The following is an 18,895-nucleotide window of genomic DNA, read 5'->3' on the forward strand; positions in this document are numbered from 1 at the left end:
ATCATTCTAAATTGGAAATATACTCAATGACCACCTTACTAGGGTATCTTTAGAACCTAAAAAAGAGGCCACTGAGTATATGTCTGTGGACTTCTGCTGCTCTCTGTAGTCCATCCACCTTCAAAGTTCAACGTGTTGTGTATTCAATGATGTTCTTCTACACCATTTTCAGTAAACTGTTGGGACTGCGTGCATGAAAATCTCAGCAGATTGCACAGTTTCTGAGATGCTCAAACCACTCCATCTAGCACCAACTATCATTCCACAGTCAAAGTCACTTAGGTCACATCTTCCTCATTCTGATATTTGGTCTGAACAACATCTGAACCACTTGATCATGTCTGCATGCTTTTACGCATTGAGTTGCTGCCACATGATTGGCTGATTACATATTTGCTTTAGTGAGCAGATATACAGGTGTATCTAATAAAGTGGCCACTAAGTTCCTTCATCATTGCCAGGTCAAAATCCTAGGATCTCCTTCTCTGTCAGCATGGTGGGTATAACCCCATATGAAGCACTGCAGTCACTTTAGAACAATTAAGGGAGGGTGTTTAAATATTGGCTCAGTCTGTGAAACCCACATCTCTTGAATAAATGAAGAAAAGTATGTCAGAACCAGTTTTCTCATCATTTTCTCTGTGGGAAAAAAATAGGTAGCAGCCACAGAAAACAGAGGCAGAAAAACTGTAGAAAATTTGGCAATACAATGCCAGCCATGTGGCTTGCTCACACTTTGCACTGTCAAGTACCGGAAGTAGTTGTAGTCAGTAAGTTGCTGGTGGCTACGCTCGAGAGAAGTTGAGTGTGATAAAACATAATAATGGATTTCAATATTCTATTCTAATAAAGTAAAACCTGTGATTTTTATGATATTACCTTTCAAAAAATATAAAGCCAACTGAGATTCAATTACGATTGTGTTAAATGTATTAGAGAAACCATACACTTTGAAAACTGCCCGTTTACTGTCAGATATCAAAATTGCATTACTTAAACTTTCAGTTCAATGTAGTAAATGTCCGACCCACCTGATTCTGCATCAGATAAGTCTGCCGTTCCTTGCTCCATGTTCTGAAACAATTCTTATGAGTGTTTGCAAATACTGGACGAGATCTTCTTTGGAGAGGTAACATTACAATTCAGCCATCACTCAAAACATAGCCATTCCTGGCAGTTCTAAAAAGTCATCAGCCAAATCATCATGTGACAGGAAACAGAAACACAACAGAACTTCCCCAAATAGAAAACAACTGTTGCATGAAATGCAGCTACCAGGCAGAGCAATCTGCAAAAGAACTTCCGAATTTAAAGGTTATAATTGAACTGCATTCATTTCTCTGCCCCATCCTTTGTTCAGTTTCCTGCATTTTGTAATATGGTTCAACAGAAGCTCACATTTTGAGAATATTATATAGTTTCCAGCACTCAGTGTTAGATTTATTTTTGACTTCAGCAGCTATTAGTGGACCATCCTGCCATATTTCCTACATCTTATCTCGCTCTGTTTTCCAATTCCTTTATCTTGTACATATGCCACTCTTTTTCCCCTGCATCACCACAAGTACTTCCACAATAAAGAAGATTGTAGGACAGTTTTTATCTGCAGTGTATTTTTATTTCCTGGCCTGCTTAAGGTTCTGCTAGCCAAATGTGGAAAAATAACTGTAATTTTCACTGGAGGGAAAGTGTGTCAGAAAGAAGCAATTAAATGTTACATTTATAGAGCAACCTTAACGTTAAAAAATTACTAGGAAGACTTTCACAAAGATATCCCCTGTTGAGAACATGGTGATTAGGTGAAAGAACCAGATATTTAGAACTGAAGAGGTTGGTGTTTGAGTTGGCTGCAGCATCAGAAGAGATTGACACTCTTATTCCAAGTCCACAACTTTTCCACATTGGACAGGTTCCTACATAGGTTAGCACTTGAAACAAGGCTTGGGCAAAATACAAAGGTTAATAGGGAACCCAAACAGATTTTTTGAAGTCCCATCAATAAACAGCTTCTCAGGTGGCCAGAGTATTGCAGCCAGTTTCTTAAGGCATTTGACTGGCAAGCCAGCATTTAAGTTGTTGGTTTATTTATATTTGCAGAGTGGAACATGTACTGTGCTTTGTGTTAGGGCCTTGGTCCTTCCACTTATCAAAAAATACTGATGTGGTAGGTCACTTAAATAACTGGATCAGGGATTAAAGTCAGTGCAGATAGACTTGCAAAGCAAATTAATATTTTGCACTCTTTTAATTGATTAGTTATGTCTTATGAAGGTGGAAATGATTGAAGTATGGAGGAGGTCCATACTCCATACTTGAAATATGGAGAAGAATCATTGAGGACCATGGTTTTGTAAGCTTCTGAAAAGAAGTTCTTTATCAGGGGATTGCTTACTGCCTGGAGAGAAACTGTCTCCCTCCTTTGCTAACCTGAGTAGTGAGTCTGTTATTGTTGAGTAGGGATCTTTCCATAGAAGACCATTATTCTCCTACTTCTTATGGTCCTGTGATTTTCAACCAAGGCCTTACTGTGCTCCAGGTCTCTATGTTTCTCTTCTTTCATCTTTGGCGAATGCCTTTGCTTTGCAAGGTTGTGCACTACACTGTACTCCACTGTGGAATCTCTTAACATACTGGATGCTAGGCACATATCACAGGACAGATGGGCACTGGTATCACAGCTTGAAGAGACCAGTGATGCTCACCACTATTAAGGGTGGTATGGTAGTCTAGTGATTAGTGTAACACTATCATAGTGCCAACGACCTAGGTTCAATTCCACCGTTGTCTGTAAGGAGTTTCTACGTTCTTCCCTTGATGACTTGGGTTTCCTCCGTGTGCCCAGGTTTTCTCCCACATTCCAAAGACCTACAAGCTTCTAGTTGATTGGTCATATGGGTGTAATTGGATGGAGTGGCCTTGATAGGCTGGAAGGATTTTTTACCAGGCTGTATTTCTAAATAAAATTAAAGCAAAAAAAATATTCAGGCGCGATGGAAGCGGGAACTACTCTGAGCAGCTACCAAACTGGAAGGTGACACTAGATTATCAGGATCCATCCCTCAAGACATTAATAGCCATTGAAAATCTCCAGCATCCTGGGCTGCCTCAGAGTGAAGAGGCCACTTCAAAGATTCAAAAGATTCAAAGAACATTTATTATCAAAGCATGCATGCAGTACACAACCCTGAGATCCATCTTCCCTCAGGCAGGCACAAAACAAAGAAACTCCATGGAAACCTTTAAAAAAATCATCAGCCACCCATGCACAAAAAAAGAACAAATCGCACAAAAGGTAAAAAAAAGAGTGAATAACACACAGAATATTAAACATCAAATCACAGAGTCTAGTGGAGTTCAGTCTAGTTTAGCGCTGTGTCATTTATTGACTGCAGGCCACAGTGCCACTCTGTGTCAACATGACCTGATCAAAATCGCACAAAATAGAAAAAAGGTGTAACCAGAAACCAGAAACACATATAACATGAACTGCAGAGTCCTCTAAAAATGAGTCCAATCCACAAATTGCCCAAGACCCAAGACTCCTGCATGTTCCTCTGGCAGCAGCGAGCAAGAGAGAGGGAACAACCGGTCAAACCGAGGCGGACGCCGCTGAACTCTCGTTCACCTTCTGCTCTTATCCTCATTGAGTTAAACCTTGCTCATGCTGAAAGGAAGCATCTGTGAAAACCCGGCATACAGAAAGTCTTTGCAAATGGGCGCATCTTTCTTTCTCACCCCAGTCCTCATTGAGAGGCCTACCATGTCTCATTCAGTTTCCCGTCATGGAATGCTCCAGCAATGTTATCACTAAGACACTTAATAAGTAGTTTGTTACATACTGTAAGTGCTGAAGTATCTGTAAAAATGGCAACAGAATTAAATTCCCAGGAATACAGTCCCATATAGTCAAGTTGTCCAGCTACTGATACCAAACTACAGTATCTTCAGGTGCGGTCTCATCAAGGCCTATAAAAACTGCACCAGAACTATCGTCCAAATGGATGCAAATCATCTCCTAATAAATTCATTCCAGAAATGCCTTCTGCGCTTACCCACTGGTCTTCAGCAACATGAATACAAGGTTCCTTTGAATATCAACATCACCTACTCAATCTCTCACCATTTCATAAATACCCATTTTATATTAAGTGCATGAAAGTGACTAACTTCATTTTTCATGTTGGATTCCGGCTGTCACATTCTCACCATTCACTTAGCTTGTCGATATCGCCCTGAAGTTAATTGACACCCTCTTCCTTTCTCCCAATCTGGCCTGGCTTAGCAACTTGGAAATACTACAATTGGTTTCTTTAGCCAAATCGTTGATGTGGATTGTGATAGGTTGCAGCAAAAGTACCAGTCCGTGCAGTACTCCACTTGTCACAGCTTGTCAACTTGAAAAAGATCAATTTATTCTTTGTTTTCTTTCGATTAACCAATTCTCAATGCGCATCAGTATATAATGCCTCTGGGCTCACATGCTCTTAACTTTGTTGATTAGCTTCCAATACAGAATAGAATCAAATGCCTTCAGAAAACCCAAATGCCCCACATCCACTAGTTTACTCTTACCTATTCTATTAGTTCCACCCCTGAAGAATGTCAACAGGTACGTTTAAAGTTATTTCTTGATTGATTGATCAACTTATTTGGAGATACAGTGCAGAATAGGACCTTTGGGCATTCAGCAATCATGAACAACTCATATTTAACCCTAACCTAAGGAGAGTCTTCAATGACCAATTACTCTACACAGTACATCTTTGGACTGTGGAAAGATACTGCTGGACCTGGAGAAAATCCACACATTCCACAGGGAGGACATACAGAAACTCCAGTTAGAGATTGCCAGGATTAAACTCTGAACTACAATGCCCTGAGCTGTAATATCATCATGCTAGCTGCAACACTACTGTGATCTCCTATGGATTTACTTCATAAATCCATGTTAATTTTGCTCAAAATTAATATGCTGCTCAGAATGTTCTAACATTGCATCCTTGCTTCAGAAAGAAATCGATTTAGAATCGCTAAAAGACTGTTGATCCTATTTCTGGGCTGACGTTTTGGAATGCCTGCGTATGCTGATTTGAAGATGAACCACTTAATATGAATTTATGAGAAAATACAGCCAGTGATATAATATGCACCTGATCTTTTTGTGGAAAATTATTCTGCTGGCTCATCAAAAAAGGTGTGACGCAGCTTGTGTTGTTCTATTTTTTTACTGAACATACTCTGGGATTTCCAGACGCCTTGTGGTGAGCAATTTTGGCTTCCTATGGTTGTTATTTCCACAAATTTCAGTTTATATAGTTCTCCACTGAAATATTAGTGGTTTGCCACACAAAAAAATACAGCCTTTATGTTACTGAGATCTCATTGCCCACATTTATAAGTACGAGGAGTGATTGATAAGTTTGTGGCCTAAGGTAGGAGTCAATTTTAGAAAACCTAGCACATTTATTTTTCAACATAGTCCCCTCCTACATTTACACACTTAGTCCAGCAGTCGTGGAGCATACGGATCTTGGACCTCTAGAAAGTGTGGACCTCTAGAAAGTGTGGACCTCTAACAGAGGTGATTGATAAGTTTGTGGCCCAAGGTAGAACGAGATGAATTATACAGCTCTCGTTACATGCACATGCAGGTCAACTCTTTGAGTGATTACGCAGAAAGTTTGAAGTTAATGACTCATCAGGGTGATTGATAAGTTCGTGGCCTTCGGTAGAAGGAGATGAGTTATTAACTTCAAACTTTCTGCATAATCACTCAAAGAGTTGAACTGCATGTACATGTAACGAGAACTGTATAACTCATCTCCTTCTACCTTAGGCCACGAACTTATTAATCACCCCTCGTATTTAGCTAAAGAGAGTTGAGCCTTTTAGATGCCTTGAGCCATCTGAATTCATAAGTTCCTGATTATGCCTCTTCAATATCAGTATGGATCTCAAAGTGGTTTCCTGGTTATAGCAGGCACTATCGTTGGGGGCAAATGCAGAGTTTATGTTTCAGGCTGATGCTGCCTATCTTGCTGCTTGTTTCTAGTTTTCATTTGGTGCTGTTATTCTACGGGGGGGGGGGGGGTTGTGTGTGTGTGTGTGTGTGTGTGTGTGTGTGTGTGTGTGTGTGTGTGTGTGTGTGTGTGTGTGTGTGTGTGTGTGTACACACACACAGATATATGGCCTACTTACCTTACGTTATAATTGACCGAGGTTCGATTCCTGCTGTTGTCAGTAAGGAGTTTGTACATACTCCCCCATGCGTTTCGACTGAGTGCTCCGTTTTCCTCCCACATTTCAAAGGTGTATAGTCAGAGTTAGTGAGCTGTGGGCCTGCTACGTTGGCGCCGGAGATGTGGTGACACTTGTGGGCAAATCACAAACAATGGTGTAAATGACATTTCACTATATGTTTTGATATGCAGGTGACAAATAAAGCTAATCTATAATCGTTCTTTATATTGTTCTTCTAATCAGGCGTACTCTGACTGACCCACAATCTTGTATGTATTCAACCCATACCCCCGGGAACTCTTGACATAATCCATATACACCATCCATCATACACACCTGCTAAGCAGGGCTCTGTGTACTTTACGTGTTTGCTGACCCTGACTTACCCATGTAATATTCCCTTCCAGGAGTTCATAACAGCACCTACAGTACCTTGCTAAGTGCATAAATCCCTAGGACAGAACCTTCATTGTTTGGGCTTACCAGGAGTACCACTGGAAAGCACACTCCCTCTTTGCCAAGCACCCGAGTCTCTCTTCCGTCTGTCCTCATTGTTTTACCTCCCAGTAAGATCGTGTTGTTCCCCAAGCTTTAGTACCCTGCTAATATCATCACCCATTACACAGCCAGATCACTGTATTTCAAGTATAAAAGATTGTGCACATGCCAATACTTACTGGCAGATATTGGAGTCATTTACTTCACTCAGGAAGCATATTCATCAAATGTTAAGAGAGGAACTTCCATTTATAGAGCACTCATCATGATCTTCAAATATCCCAGAGGGATTCTAAGGCAATCACTATTGTAGTATACAGCAACCCATTAGCACACAGAAATATTTCACAATCCACTGACACAAGTAATCAGATAGTCTTCTTCTATTGTTATTGATTAAAAGATGCATGTTGGACCAGACACTAGGACCAGTCAAGATAGTGCCAAGATGCAGTCTCCATCAATACTGTTGCTCAGACTTAGCTGGTTTCTTTAGTTTGTAGGGATGGTGTTGGTGACCGTGAGGGGTGCTAGGGGTCAGCTAGGGTTTAGGGACAGTGATATGGGGGAGTCTTGAAGTCCAGTGATGTGGACGGTTGATGAAGAACATCCGGAATCCAGGCCTCTGTTCTGGACTCTGCATCTGAAGGCCGGCAAGGTTGACAGGTGACAAAGGACATCACAGATGTTGGTCCGTGGTTCCTGCGATCGGATGTCTGCGTGTGCTGAAGATATGAGGAGGAATGCGCCAGAATAAAAAGGTGGGGGGAGGGGAAGGAGGCTAGCTAGAAGGTGATAGGTAAAGCCAGGTGGGTGGGAAAAGTAAAGGGAAGAAGAGGAAGGAATCAGATAGGGGAGGAGTGTGGACCACAGGAGAAAGGGAAGGAGGAGAGGATCTGGGGGAAGTGATAGGCGGGTGAGAAGAGGTAAAAGGCCAGAGGGGGAATAGAGGAAGAGGAGAGGGGAAGGGATTTTTTTTTACCAGAAGGAAAAGTCAATATTCATGCCATCAGGTTAGAGGCTACTGAAATGGAATATAAGTTTTTGTTCCCCCACCCTGAGGGTTACCTCATCTTGGCTCAAGAAGTGGCCATGAACCAGCATGTCAGAACGGAAATGAGAATTGGAATTAAAACGTTTGGCCACCGGGAAGTTCCACTTTTGGCGGATGGAGCAGAGGTGCTCAATGAAATGATCCCCCAGCTTACGATACACAAGATGTTGGAATGTGAGAAACTTCCGTTTCTCTCAGGATCTTTGGAAAAGTTGGATTTGAATGCAAAAATGAAAACTTAGGCATGGCCAAGCCAAGGGTCAGTATAAGAAGGAAATAAGAATCTAACTTGTTACAGTCAGCTAATTGACACGTCACAAACGAGAAAATCTGCAGATGCTGGAAATCAAAGTAATACATACAAAATGCTGGAGGAGCTCAGCAGGCCAGGCAGCATCTATGGAAAATAGTTAACAGTCAACATTTCACACTGACACCCTTCATCAGGACTATTGTGTGTACTAATCGACTCAAGAGCTTTCTTATGCAGGAGAATCAATTACACTTCTAAAATATTTCACTGGCTTTAATGAATTTTCCGCAAATACTGGGGGGGGGGGGCTAGCTGAATTTTATGGAAATGTTTCTGTTTATAAGATATAGTACATGTGGTTAGAATGTTTAAGTCAACAGAACCTTGTGGTCTGATTTGGCCCAGTTTTCGTCAGACTGCGGCTCATTCTAACTTGCATCCATTTCACCTCACGAATTTTCAAGAAAAAAGAATCATGCTGTTCTAAAGCACTCCACAATCTCTTGAAACTAAACGGCAACCATTTGAGTAACAATCAGATAATTCATTTGTGATGTTGACACAGGGAGTGGTCAGGATAATTCCTTTGGGTTTTCTTCAGAGCAGCAGCAAAATGACATTTCAGGAGAACCTTTTAGTTAAATATCTTTCAAAGACTCTAACAATGAAAGTGCAGCACTCCCTCAATGCACTCTAGAAATTGGGACAAGACTTGATTCTTTAGACCTTTACATGGACAAAGGTTCATTGCCATTGCCAGAAGAGAAGGAGCAGAGAGTGACTCCAAGATCAGTCTGATGAAGGGTCTCAACCTGAAAGCATCAACTCTTTGCTCTTTTCCATTGATGCTGCTCGGCCTGCTGAGTTCCTCCAGCATTTTGTGTGTGTTGCTTTGGATTGCTAGCACCTGCAGAATTTCTCATGCTTGTGACCTATCAATTCCTGCCCGAGGGGCAAATTGAATCTGCTCTAATTTAAAGTTGGAGCAGGTTCCATGGCACAACAGGTCCACAGCAGTTGCCTTTTCATTGGCTCTTCACTGAACCCTGAAGCTCCTGGACAGTAAAGATGAATACATCAGGATATTCTTTGTTGACTACAGCTCAGCATTCAATTCCATCATCCCCTCAAAACTAATCAATAGCTTCAAGAATTTGGCCTCAATAATTCCATGTGCAATTGGATCCCCAGTTTCCTCACTTGCAGACCTCAGTCAGTCAGTTGAGGCAACAGCATCTCTTCCACAGTCTCCATTAGCACAGATGCATCACAAGGCTGTGTGTTTACCCCCTGCTCTACTCACTTTACACTTATGACTGTGTGGCTAAGCACAGCTCCAGTGCCATATTTGAGTTTGATGACGACACCACTGTTGTTGGGTAAATCAAAGGTGCTGATATAGGAGGGAGACTGGAAATCTGGCTGAGTGATGCCAGAACAACAATCTCTCATTCAATAGCAGCAAGACCAAGGAGTTGATTATAGGTTTCAGCAGGAGGAAACCGGAGGTCCATGAGCCAGTCCTCATCAGGGGATCGGGGGTGGGGAAGGTCAGCAACTTTAAATTTCTTGGAGTTGTCATTTCACAGGACCTGTCCTGACCCAGCACACAAGTGCAATTATGAAGATTTGCACTTATGTGCCTCTTAGGAGCTTGCAAAGATTCAGCATGACCTCTATTACTTTGATAAACTTCTTTAGATGTGTGATGTAGAGTATATTGACCGGTTGCATCACAGCCTGGCACAGAAGCACCAATGCCCTTGAAATGAAACTCCAACAAAAACCCAATCCATCAGAGGCAAAGTCCTCCCCTCCATGAAGTAGATCTATGCGGAGCGCTGTGGCAGCTTCTGCCATCAGAGACCCCCACCATTCAGGTCACGCTCTCTTCTCACTGCTGCCATCAGAAAGAATGTACAGGAGCCTCACGACTCACACCATTAAGCTCAGGAACAGTTATTACCCCTCAACCAACAGGCCCTTGAACCAGTGGGGATAACTTTACACAAATCACTTGCCCATTACTGCACTGTCCCCACAACCTATAGATTCATTTTCAAGGAATTCTCCATCTCATGTCCTCTGTGTATTGTTTATTTAGAAACATAGAAAACCTACATTACAGGCCCTTCGGCCCACAATGCTGTGCCGAACATGAACTTACTTTAGAGGTATCCTAGGATTACCGATAGCCCTCTATTTTTCTGAGCTCCATGTTCCTATCCAGGAGTCTCTTAAAAGACCCTATCGTATTCGGCTCTACCACCGTCGCTGGCAGCCCATTCCATGCACTCGCCACTCTGTGTAAAAAACTTACCCCTGACATCTCCTCTGTACCTAGTTAAAACTCTGCCCCCTTGTCTGAGCCATTTCAGCCCTAAGAAAAAGCCACTGAATCTCCACATGATCAATGCCTTTCATCATCTTATATACCTCTATCAGGTCACCTCTCATTCTCCATTGCTCTAAGAAAAAAAGGCCAAGTTCACTCAACCTATTCTCATAAGGCATGCTCCCCAATCCAGGCAACACCCTTGTAAATCTCCGCTGCACCCTTTCTATAGTTTCCACATTCTTCCTATAGTGAAGTGACCAGAATTGAACACAGTACTCCAAGTGGGGTCTGACCAGGGTCCTATATAGCTGTAACATTACCTCTCAGCTCTTGAACTCAATCCCACGGTTGATGTAGACTGTATGCCTCTTAACCACACAGTCAACCTGCGCAGCAACTTTGAGCATTCTATGGACTCAGACCCCAAGATCCCTCTGATCCTCCACACTGCCAAGAGTCTTACCATTAATAATATATTCTACCGTCATATTTGACCTACCAAAATGAAGCACTTCACACTTATCTGGGTTGAACTCCATCTGCCACGTCTCAGCCCAGTTTTGCATCCTATCAATGTCCTGCTGGAACCTCTGACAGCCCTCCACACTATTCATAACACCCCCAATTGGTAGTTTTCAATAAGCCCTTCAAACATTCCTCATATATTGACCATTTCATTCTGGAATCATTCACATAAGCCTCCTCTAGTCCCTCTTCACTGTCAGCCCATTCCTTCCTTAGATATAGGGCCCAAAACTGCTCGTGATTGTCCAAAATCAGTGTAACCAAAGGCTCAGCATACATTCTCGCCTTTATCTCCTAGTCTTAAAAAAGGTAGGCAATAAAATACATGTAGGTCAACTCTGAAGAAACTCGAGATGCAAATCCTGACGAAGGGTCTCGGCCCGAAACGTCGACAGTGCTTCTCCCTATAGATGCTGCCTGGCCTGCTGTGTTCCACCAGCATTTTGTGTGTGTTGTTTGAATTTCTAGCATCTGCAGATTTCCTCGCGTTTGCTTTGCAAATACTGATGCAGGGTCGCCGCCTTAAACGTCGACCATCCCTCTGCGTCCGCAGATACTGCCCGGCCAACATTGTTTCCCCCAGTCCAGCGAAACGTTGACTCGAAACGTTGAGGACTACATTTCCCAGAGGCCTGTGCGGTCCAGCGGCCGAGCGCCCCCTAGCGGAATGCAGGTGCGGCCAACTCGGAGCGGACACAGTGCAACAAAGTAGCAGCCACAACAATCATCATTCCAGGGGGAGATACGAAAGATTCCCCAGGTGGAGATCGCTCAACCCAACAGGTAGAAACAAGCGACTAAAGTTTCTGTTTGTACTATAAGAGTTGGTGAGGGGACCTTGTGCGGCTCTTGTCGGGTTAACAATGCGAAAGCAGTCCTTAACCTCGTCTCGAAGGCTTGGCTGGGCTCCGCTTAGCTTTTTCGAGGCTTTTTACTACCGGCCTTGCCCCTCATTTGTTCGCGTTTAAGCTGGGCGCAACTACCCAAGGATTCCTCTTTGCTGATTCTTCACAAAATTTCTCTTCGAAACTCAGCCAAGCGGCACACCTGGCAGGACTCCCTGAACTCTCTGCGACCGAACATTGTAATACTGCCACTTTAAAGTGTGCTTTTTAATTGGGAAATTATATATGAAAAATTGGAAACTTTAAATTTGGACCTTGGCATCAAAATTGAGGAGGACAATGATTAGAAACGATAAACGTTTTTAATTATGACAGAAAATAAAATATATTTTAAATTTATGTCAATTGAGATTGACAGCTGTGTTGGTTTAGCTAAAATCCACAAATAGTTGAAACTATCCATTGAGTGAGATCAGGCCCTCTGCCGATACCCAAGCTGGCTTGGTACCCGTGGGGTTCAAACAAGTTAGCAGGGTACTCTGCGGAGCGACTTGACCACAGTGGTAGTTAGCGTCCTGCTAGGGACCCGTGGTGTGGGAAATGATACGTCGTATGATCTAAATGTCGGTTTTTATCGTCACATCTCTGGCAGATATCTGTGGTATATTTGCTTTCTGCGAGAATATTGTTACCAATCATTTCCCTTCTGTTGTACAAACTCGAGAGATTGTATGCAAAATTTTGAAAAACAAAAAAGTCTTTGGAACAGAAGTTATAGCGTGTCCGTGCGATTATATGCGGTAGTATAAACAATGAATGCTGGAGTAAACTGCTCTGAAGTTGAGAAGGAACTCGATAAGCAAAATGCTATTTTCCTGTTCATTATGACCTTTAAAATAAAATGCTGTTCCAAGAACTGACTGGTTGTGGTAAACAATATGATGTAAAATAATTGCTTTCATGGTTTAAGTAGAATCCGTAATTTTTTCCCCCTCACCCTTCCTTCTTTAATTCCTCACGCTAGTTTCTACTCACTGCCTCTGGTCCTTCTCCCCTTCCTCCCCTGGTCCGCTCTCCGCTCCAGTCCTTCACCTTTCCCGCCCATCTGGCCTCACTTGTCACCGCCCAGCACGTCGTCCTTTCCTCCCCAATCATTTTTTTTAAATTCTGGCGTCTTCCCCCTTCCTTTCCAGTCTTGAAGAAGCATCGACTGTTTATTCATTTCCATAGATGCTGCCAGACCGAGGTGTCCAGCATCTGCTGAATCTTTTGTGTTATCAGTAATCCTTATTAAATTTGACTTTTGTTACTTTGCGCTTGGCATGAAAAACGCTTTTGAGTCAATAATTCTGACATTCTTGGATTATGTGGACTGTCTGCAACAGTTCTTAAATCAGTTTAAAGCATGCTACTTTACAAAAAATGGGAATGTAACTTATACTTTCTACTGACTCAACACATTTCTTTATGTGGTGTAATTATTCTTTAGTTTTGTGCCCTTATGCATTGACTGAAAGCCCAGAACCACTTGTCACATTTTAATTCACAGGATTATTGTTGCAAAGGGGGGCATTCAACTCATTGTGTGCGCACCCGGGGCCGTTCGGCCCATTGTGTCTGGACTTCTTCAAAAAGCAAATGAGCTTGTGCTAGGATGAAAATTTGTTAAGGAAGTAATAACAGCGCATTTGGAAAACCGTAATCCAGTGGAGCTGAGTCAGCGCAGCTTTGTGAAGGAGAAGTTGTATCTGACAAGGTTATTAGTGTTTATATTCTGAGGAAATATTGGCTGGATGGGAATCAGATGCACTTGCATCAATGAAGGTTAAGTCACAGTGTAACAGCCTGTGGTGATGAGGTCATATATTGGCACGGAAAGAAGATTGGCTATGGGGGGGGGGGGGAGATAAGGGAATCATTATAAGACTATTTAATGATTAAAGGGTGACTGCAGAGTTAAGTGCTGGGTCACCAACTCCTCCCAATAACTGTTAATAACTCCAAGGGTGGAAGTGAAAATGCAAGTGCCAAATTTGTAAGCAACTCAGAACAAAACATCAAGGCAAAGGAGGGTACAGCTGGCAAAGATTGATAAATGCATGGACAAAAAAGTTGGCAAATTGGCGAATAATGTGGGGAAATGTAAATGTGTCCATTTTGGAAGAAAGGACTGAGTAAACTGAATGAAGGAAGTTGGAAGGGGCAGCAGCACAGAGAGATTTGGAACATTCAGAATGCAAGAGCACAACAGAGCAGGCAACAGGGAAAGTTAATGGAATTACAGGCACAAAATTCTGGAGCAATTCAGCAAATGAGGCAGCATCTATGGAGAGAGGAATAAACAATGATGGTTCAGGCTGAGACCTGCAATCAGGACTCCCATACATCCTGATGTGTCTGAGCACAAAATATTGACTGCTTATTCCTCTCCACAGATGCTGCTTGACCTACTGCTGAATTCCTCCAACATTTTTTATGTTTTTTTGCTCTGGATTTCCAGCAACTATAAAATCTCTTTTATTTCGGCTGAAGGAATATTGGCTGTTATTTCACAGCTGTTGTTGGAATGTAAAAGTGAGGAAGTCTTACTGCAGTGGTGAGACACTTCGAGGAGTTTGGACAGTTTTGGTGCCCCTATAAAAAGACAGGGAATTTCAATGGAGACAATTAGGGCATCGAGGGGAAAGGTTTAAACAGGTTGGGATCCTTTATCTTCGGGGTTGAGATACTGAGAAATGATTTTCTTTAAACACCAGATTCTTCAAGAGCTGGATGAATAAATGACAAGAGATGGTTCCTTTCAGTGGAGTGTCCCACACCAGAGAGTACGGTCGTAGAGCGGTGGGGGGGGGGGGAGGGGGAGGCGGGAGATTCAGACCAGGATGAAGATGGCTTTCTTTTGTGGAGGGTTAAGGGTGGGCTTGAACTTTCTTGTGCATATTTAAGGATGAAGTAGATAGATTTCCAAACAGTAAGGGAATAGTGAGTTTTGAGGAAAAGCATGAAAATGGACTCAGATTAATGGAGCACAGGAACAAGCCTATTGGCCCATAATGTTGTGGCAAAGCAACCCCAATTAAATATTGAACCATATTAATCCCTTCTGCCCATGCAGTGTCCATAGCTGAAGAATGTAAATGTAGAGAGTAAACTTGACTGACATACTTGGATCATGAGGGGTTCTACAATGAAGGTTTCCTCGTGTGAAAGAACCAGAACAAGGAGTCACTGTACAAAAATAAGTAACTGACCATGTATGACAGATGAGGCATTTTCTTCCCCTTTCAGAGTGGCAAAATTCTCTTCCTCCATGGAAGTAAAGTCTGAATATTTTATAACTGAATTAAGGATTGTTGGATCAGCAAAGATCTAATTGATTTATATACTGTGCGTTTTTCAAAAAAAGGTTTTCCCGATGTCACTGTTAATTTTCTTCCAATTGTTTTGTGTATCTGTGGCTTCTAGTTCTTTATCGCTCCATCAGTACTTTCTGTTGTCCATTCTGCCCAAATCCCTCAATGTTTTATATACTTGCATTAGGTCTACCCCCCAGCTTTCTCTTTTCCAAAGAAAATGGCCTCAGTTTCTTCAATCTATCCTGGTAAGTGTAGTCTGTCACCCCAGGAGCCATTCTCATTAATCCCTCCTGCATACTCTTCATTGCTTCCTATAATGGAAAAAATAAGAAGTAAACCTCATCTTAGATGAGACTAGTGTTCTATAAAGGTTCAGCAGGACTTCCTGCTTTTATATGTCCGATAATAATGCCCAGAATTGTGCCTTACACTTCCTCAACTTTCAAGGAAGTGTGCACTCATAACTGTAGATTCTTCTGTTCATGCACTACTCTTGGAACAATGTCATTTATTTAATATCAGCCCCAGTTCTTACTACCTCACATGTCTCCATGTTAAGCATGGTTTACAATGTGTCTGCCCATTCCACCGGCTTGGTTACTTCATTCTATAGTCTCCCATCATCGTAACCATGGTTAATAATACAGTGGAGTGTGGCTAATTGGACCATTGGATAATCAGGGCAGCCGTTTATTTGGGACAACTCTTAAAGAATAAAACCTATTCCAGAAAATAGCCGGGATTCCCTCCGTTTATTTGGGACACTTGTCACTTAATTGGGGAAGGAGACTGTTCCCAAACTGTTTCTACCTAGCATCAGTCGTGCACTTGTGTGACTGTTGGCAAGAGATAAGCAGTAAGACGAATCAGAACAGATTTGCTCACTGTGGTTTCGAGCACTGTCTTGGAGATGACAGAAATGGCTGGGAGTGAAAATGACCATGATTTTACTACTTCCAACAAGTTAGCAACTATGAACGATTTAAAGGTATCAACTATCGTCTTGAATGTTGCAATTAAAATGAAGATTTGGAGGATACAATCATAGAAAGCATTGTCTGAAGGCAGCCCTTATCTGCACTAAGTATCTGTGCTTATGTTGGTAATTCACAGTCAATCAAAGGAACATGGCTGCGTGAACGGCTGAATTCCTCCATCAATATCTATATAAGCTGATATACAGTAGTAGTATTGGTACTGTTCTAAATTCTTCTTTCACTTAAATGCATAATTTGTACTCATTTAAACAATGATTTGCCTTTTAACTATTCTTACGAAACTTTGGCTGATTGGGCCAACTGCTTAATTGGGTCAAAATGTACAGTAACCAGAACCCACTGTATTGCAAAATTTTGTGTCAGTGTAAATATTACGTCTGGTCTCCCCATTATAGGAAGGATGTAGAGTGTATGGAAAGGGTTCTGAAGAGGTTTACCAAAATCCTTCGTGGTTTGGTGGGCATGTGATGCAAAGAGTGGTGTAAAGATGTAACATTTGGATTGTTTTCTCTGAAGTGGTGGAGGCCGAGGGGAGAATTGATAGAGGCTTGTAAAATGATGAGAGGCATATATATAGAGCAGGTAACCAGCATCTTTTCCCTAGGGTCAAAATGTCTCATGTTCTAGGGCATGCATTTAAGTTGAGGGGGAAAGTTCAAAGGAGATCAGAGAGAAAAGATTTTTACACAGAGGGTGTGTGTGTGTGTGTGTGGTGAACTAGGTGTACTTGTCTGGACATGCCCCCTGCTGACTGCTCCTGTGGCTTCTCCCACAGGCCCCTGTATAAAGGCGATCTGAGGCCTATGCTCGGCCTCAGTCTCCAGGACGTAGTATGATGGTCACTCACTTCTGGTTCCTTCTTCCAGTCAATAAAAGCCAAAATCCCGCCTTACGTCTCAGAGTGAGTTATTGATGGTGCATCAGTATGCAAAGGCTCTGGCATGGGTGGAGGTTGACAAAGTAGGAGTGTTTGACAGGCAATTAGATAGGGTGTATGAATATGCAGAGAACACTCAATATGCACACTCAAAAGAACAAGATAAGCAGAGAACAGATATGGACCATGTGCAGACAGAAGGGTTGGTTTACACGCCTACACAAAGGTTGTAATTGGTTTAATTATGCTGGCTCTAAAGATCAGCTTTATTTGTCACATGTACACTGAAACCTAAAGTAAAATGTGTCATTTGAGTCAAATCAGATCAGTGAGGATTGTGGTAGAGGCAGCCCGCTAGTCTTGCTATGCTCCTGGCCCCAACATAGCGTGCCCACAACTCACCAACACTAACCGTGTGTCTTTGGAATGCTGGGGGATACCCATGCGATCTCCTCCAGGCGCTCTGGTTTCCTCCCACACAAATTGACCTTTGTGCTTTGATGTTCCTGGTATCGACTCCCAGACTAGCCGATGATGGGACCCCAAACTCCATGCACTCCAACTCACTGGTCCACATGCCTCCTGTGTGCATGGACGTCCAATCCCAGGACTCGCAGACCTGGGACTGCGGGACGTTCACCAATGCCCTTCGTCACTCGTCCACGGTGCTGGCCTTCAAGTGTAGAGCAAAGGCCTGACCTCTCATTGCTCAGCATTCCTAAATCCTAGTATGACCTTGAATTCCCCATCACTGAGTACATCTACACAGAGCGTTGTCCCACGAAATCAGCATCCACCATCAGGGACTCCCACCACCCAGGTCATGCACTGTTCTTGCTGCTGCCATCAGGAAGGTGGTACAGGAGCCCCTGAATTCATACCACTCAGTTCAGGGTCAATTATTACCCCTCAACCATCAGGCACTTGAACTACAGGGTATAACTTCTCTTGCCCCATCATTGAACTGTTCCCACAACCCTATGGACTCACTTTTAAGGCCTCTTCGTCCCATGTAGTCAATATTTATTGCTTATTTATTAATTATTACTATTTCTTTCTTGAACACCCATTTGGTGTGGTCTTTCATTGATTCTATTATGGTTATTATTTTATTACGGATTGATTGAATATGCTCGCAAGAAAATAAATCATTTACCTACTTTGATATGTGACATAAATATCTTTGATAATAAATTTACTTTGAACTTTGAGCTCTAACTACCCCACATCACTGTCTCTTAACTGTAACTTGATGCCTAATCCCCACCTCCCTAAAACCATTCCCATGAATGCAAACAACAACTAAATCTGAGCCACAGACTTAATGGAGACCACAGCTTGGCACCATCTTGACCTCTGCAACGGGGAATTATAACTCTTTATTACACAGCGAACCTCCAGGGGAGAGAGGAAGTAAAAGAATCTCACTCTCCTGGCACAATGTAATATACTTGAATTAAATGAAATTAAATTGACTTTATTTCTTACATCCTTCATATACATGAGAAGTAAAAATCTTTGTTACGTCTCTGTCTCAATGTGCAATTTATAGTAATTTGTAATAAATAGTATGTACAGCGGGATAGTCAACATAGCATAGAAATACAACTATATCAGTGCGAATTAACCAGCCTGATGGTCTGGTGAAAGAAGCTGTCCTGGAGCTTGCTGATCCTGGCATTTATGCTGTGGTACTGTTTCCCAGATGGTAGCAGCTCTCGGGTCCCCAATGATCCTTTGGGTCCTTTTTATGCACCTGTCTCTGTAAATAGAAGATAGAACATAGAAATCTACAGCACATTACAGGCCCTTCAGCCCACAATGTTGTGCTGGCCATGTAACCTACTCTAGAAGCTGTCTAGAATTTCCCTAGTGCATAGCCCTCTATTTTTTTAAGCTATCTAAGAGGCT

At 42.3% G+C, this 18,895-nt stretch overlaps 2 protein-coding genes across 4 annotated transcripts in view; one reads left to right on the top strand and one right to left on the bottom strand.

Annotated features, from left to right (window-relative positions):
• The window catches only part of LOC132380015 (transmembrane channel-like protein 7), a 64,935-nt gene extending 56,636 nt beyond the window's left edge, over positions 1 to 8,299 (bottom strand). The window contains exons 1-3 of one of the 2 annotated variants that reach the window (XM_059948469.1): positions 6,918 to 8,299; positions 6,199 to 6,370; positions 1,032 to 1,119 (exon numbers count right to left, since the gene is read on the bottom strand). In XM_059948469.1, coding sequence (XP_059804452.1) covers positions 1,032 to 1,071 — 40 coding nt within the window. In that variant the 5' untranslated portion in view covers positions 1,072 to 1,119; positions 6,199 to 6,370; positions 6,918 to 8,299. Of the gene's footprint in view, positions 1 to 1,031; positions 1,120 to 6,198 lie in introns of both variants that reach the window. The other variant, XM_059948470.1, reaches the window with a different exon arrangement.
• Positions 8,300 to 11,415: 3,116 nt separating this feature from the next.
• LOC132380014 (transmembrane channel-like protein 6) overlaps positions 11,416 to 18,895 on the top strand; it is a 100,708-nt gene continuing 93,228 nt past the window's right edge. For both annotated transcript variants that reach the window (XM_059948465.1, XM_059948468.1), the window contains exon 1: positions 11,416 to 11,691. The gene's annotated coding sequence lies outside the window, so the exon portion shown is untranslated. The remainder of the gene's footprint in view (positions 11,692 to 18,895) is intronic.

This window comes from Hypanus sabinus, chromosome 23, assembly GCF_030144855.1.
Source record: "Hypanus sabinus isolate sHypSab1 chromosome 23, sHypSab1.hap1, whole genome shotgun sequence".
In the NCBI taxonomy this organism is placed as follows: Eukaryota; Metazoa; Chordata; class Chondrichthyes; order Myliobatiformes; family Dasyatidae; genus Hypanus; species Hypanus sabinus.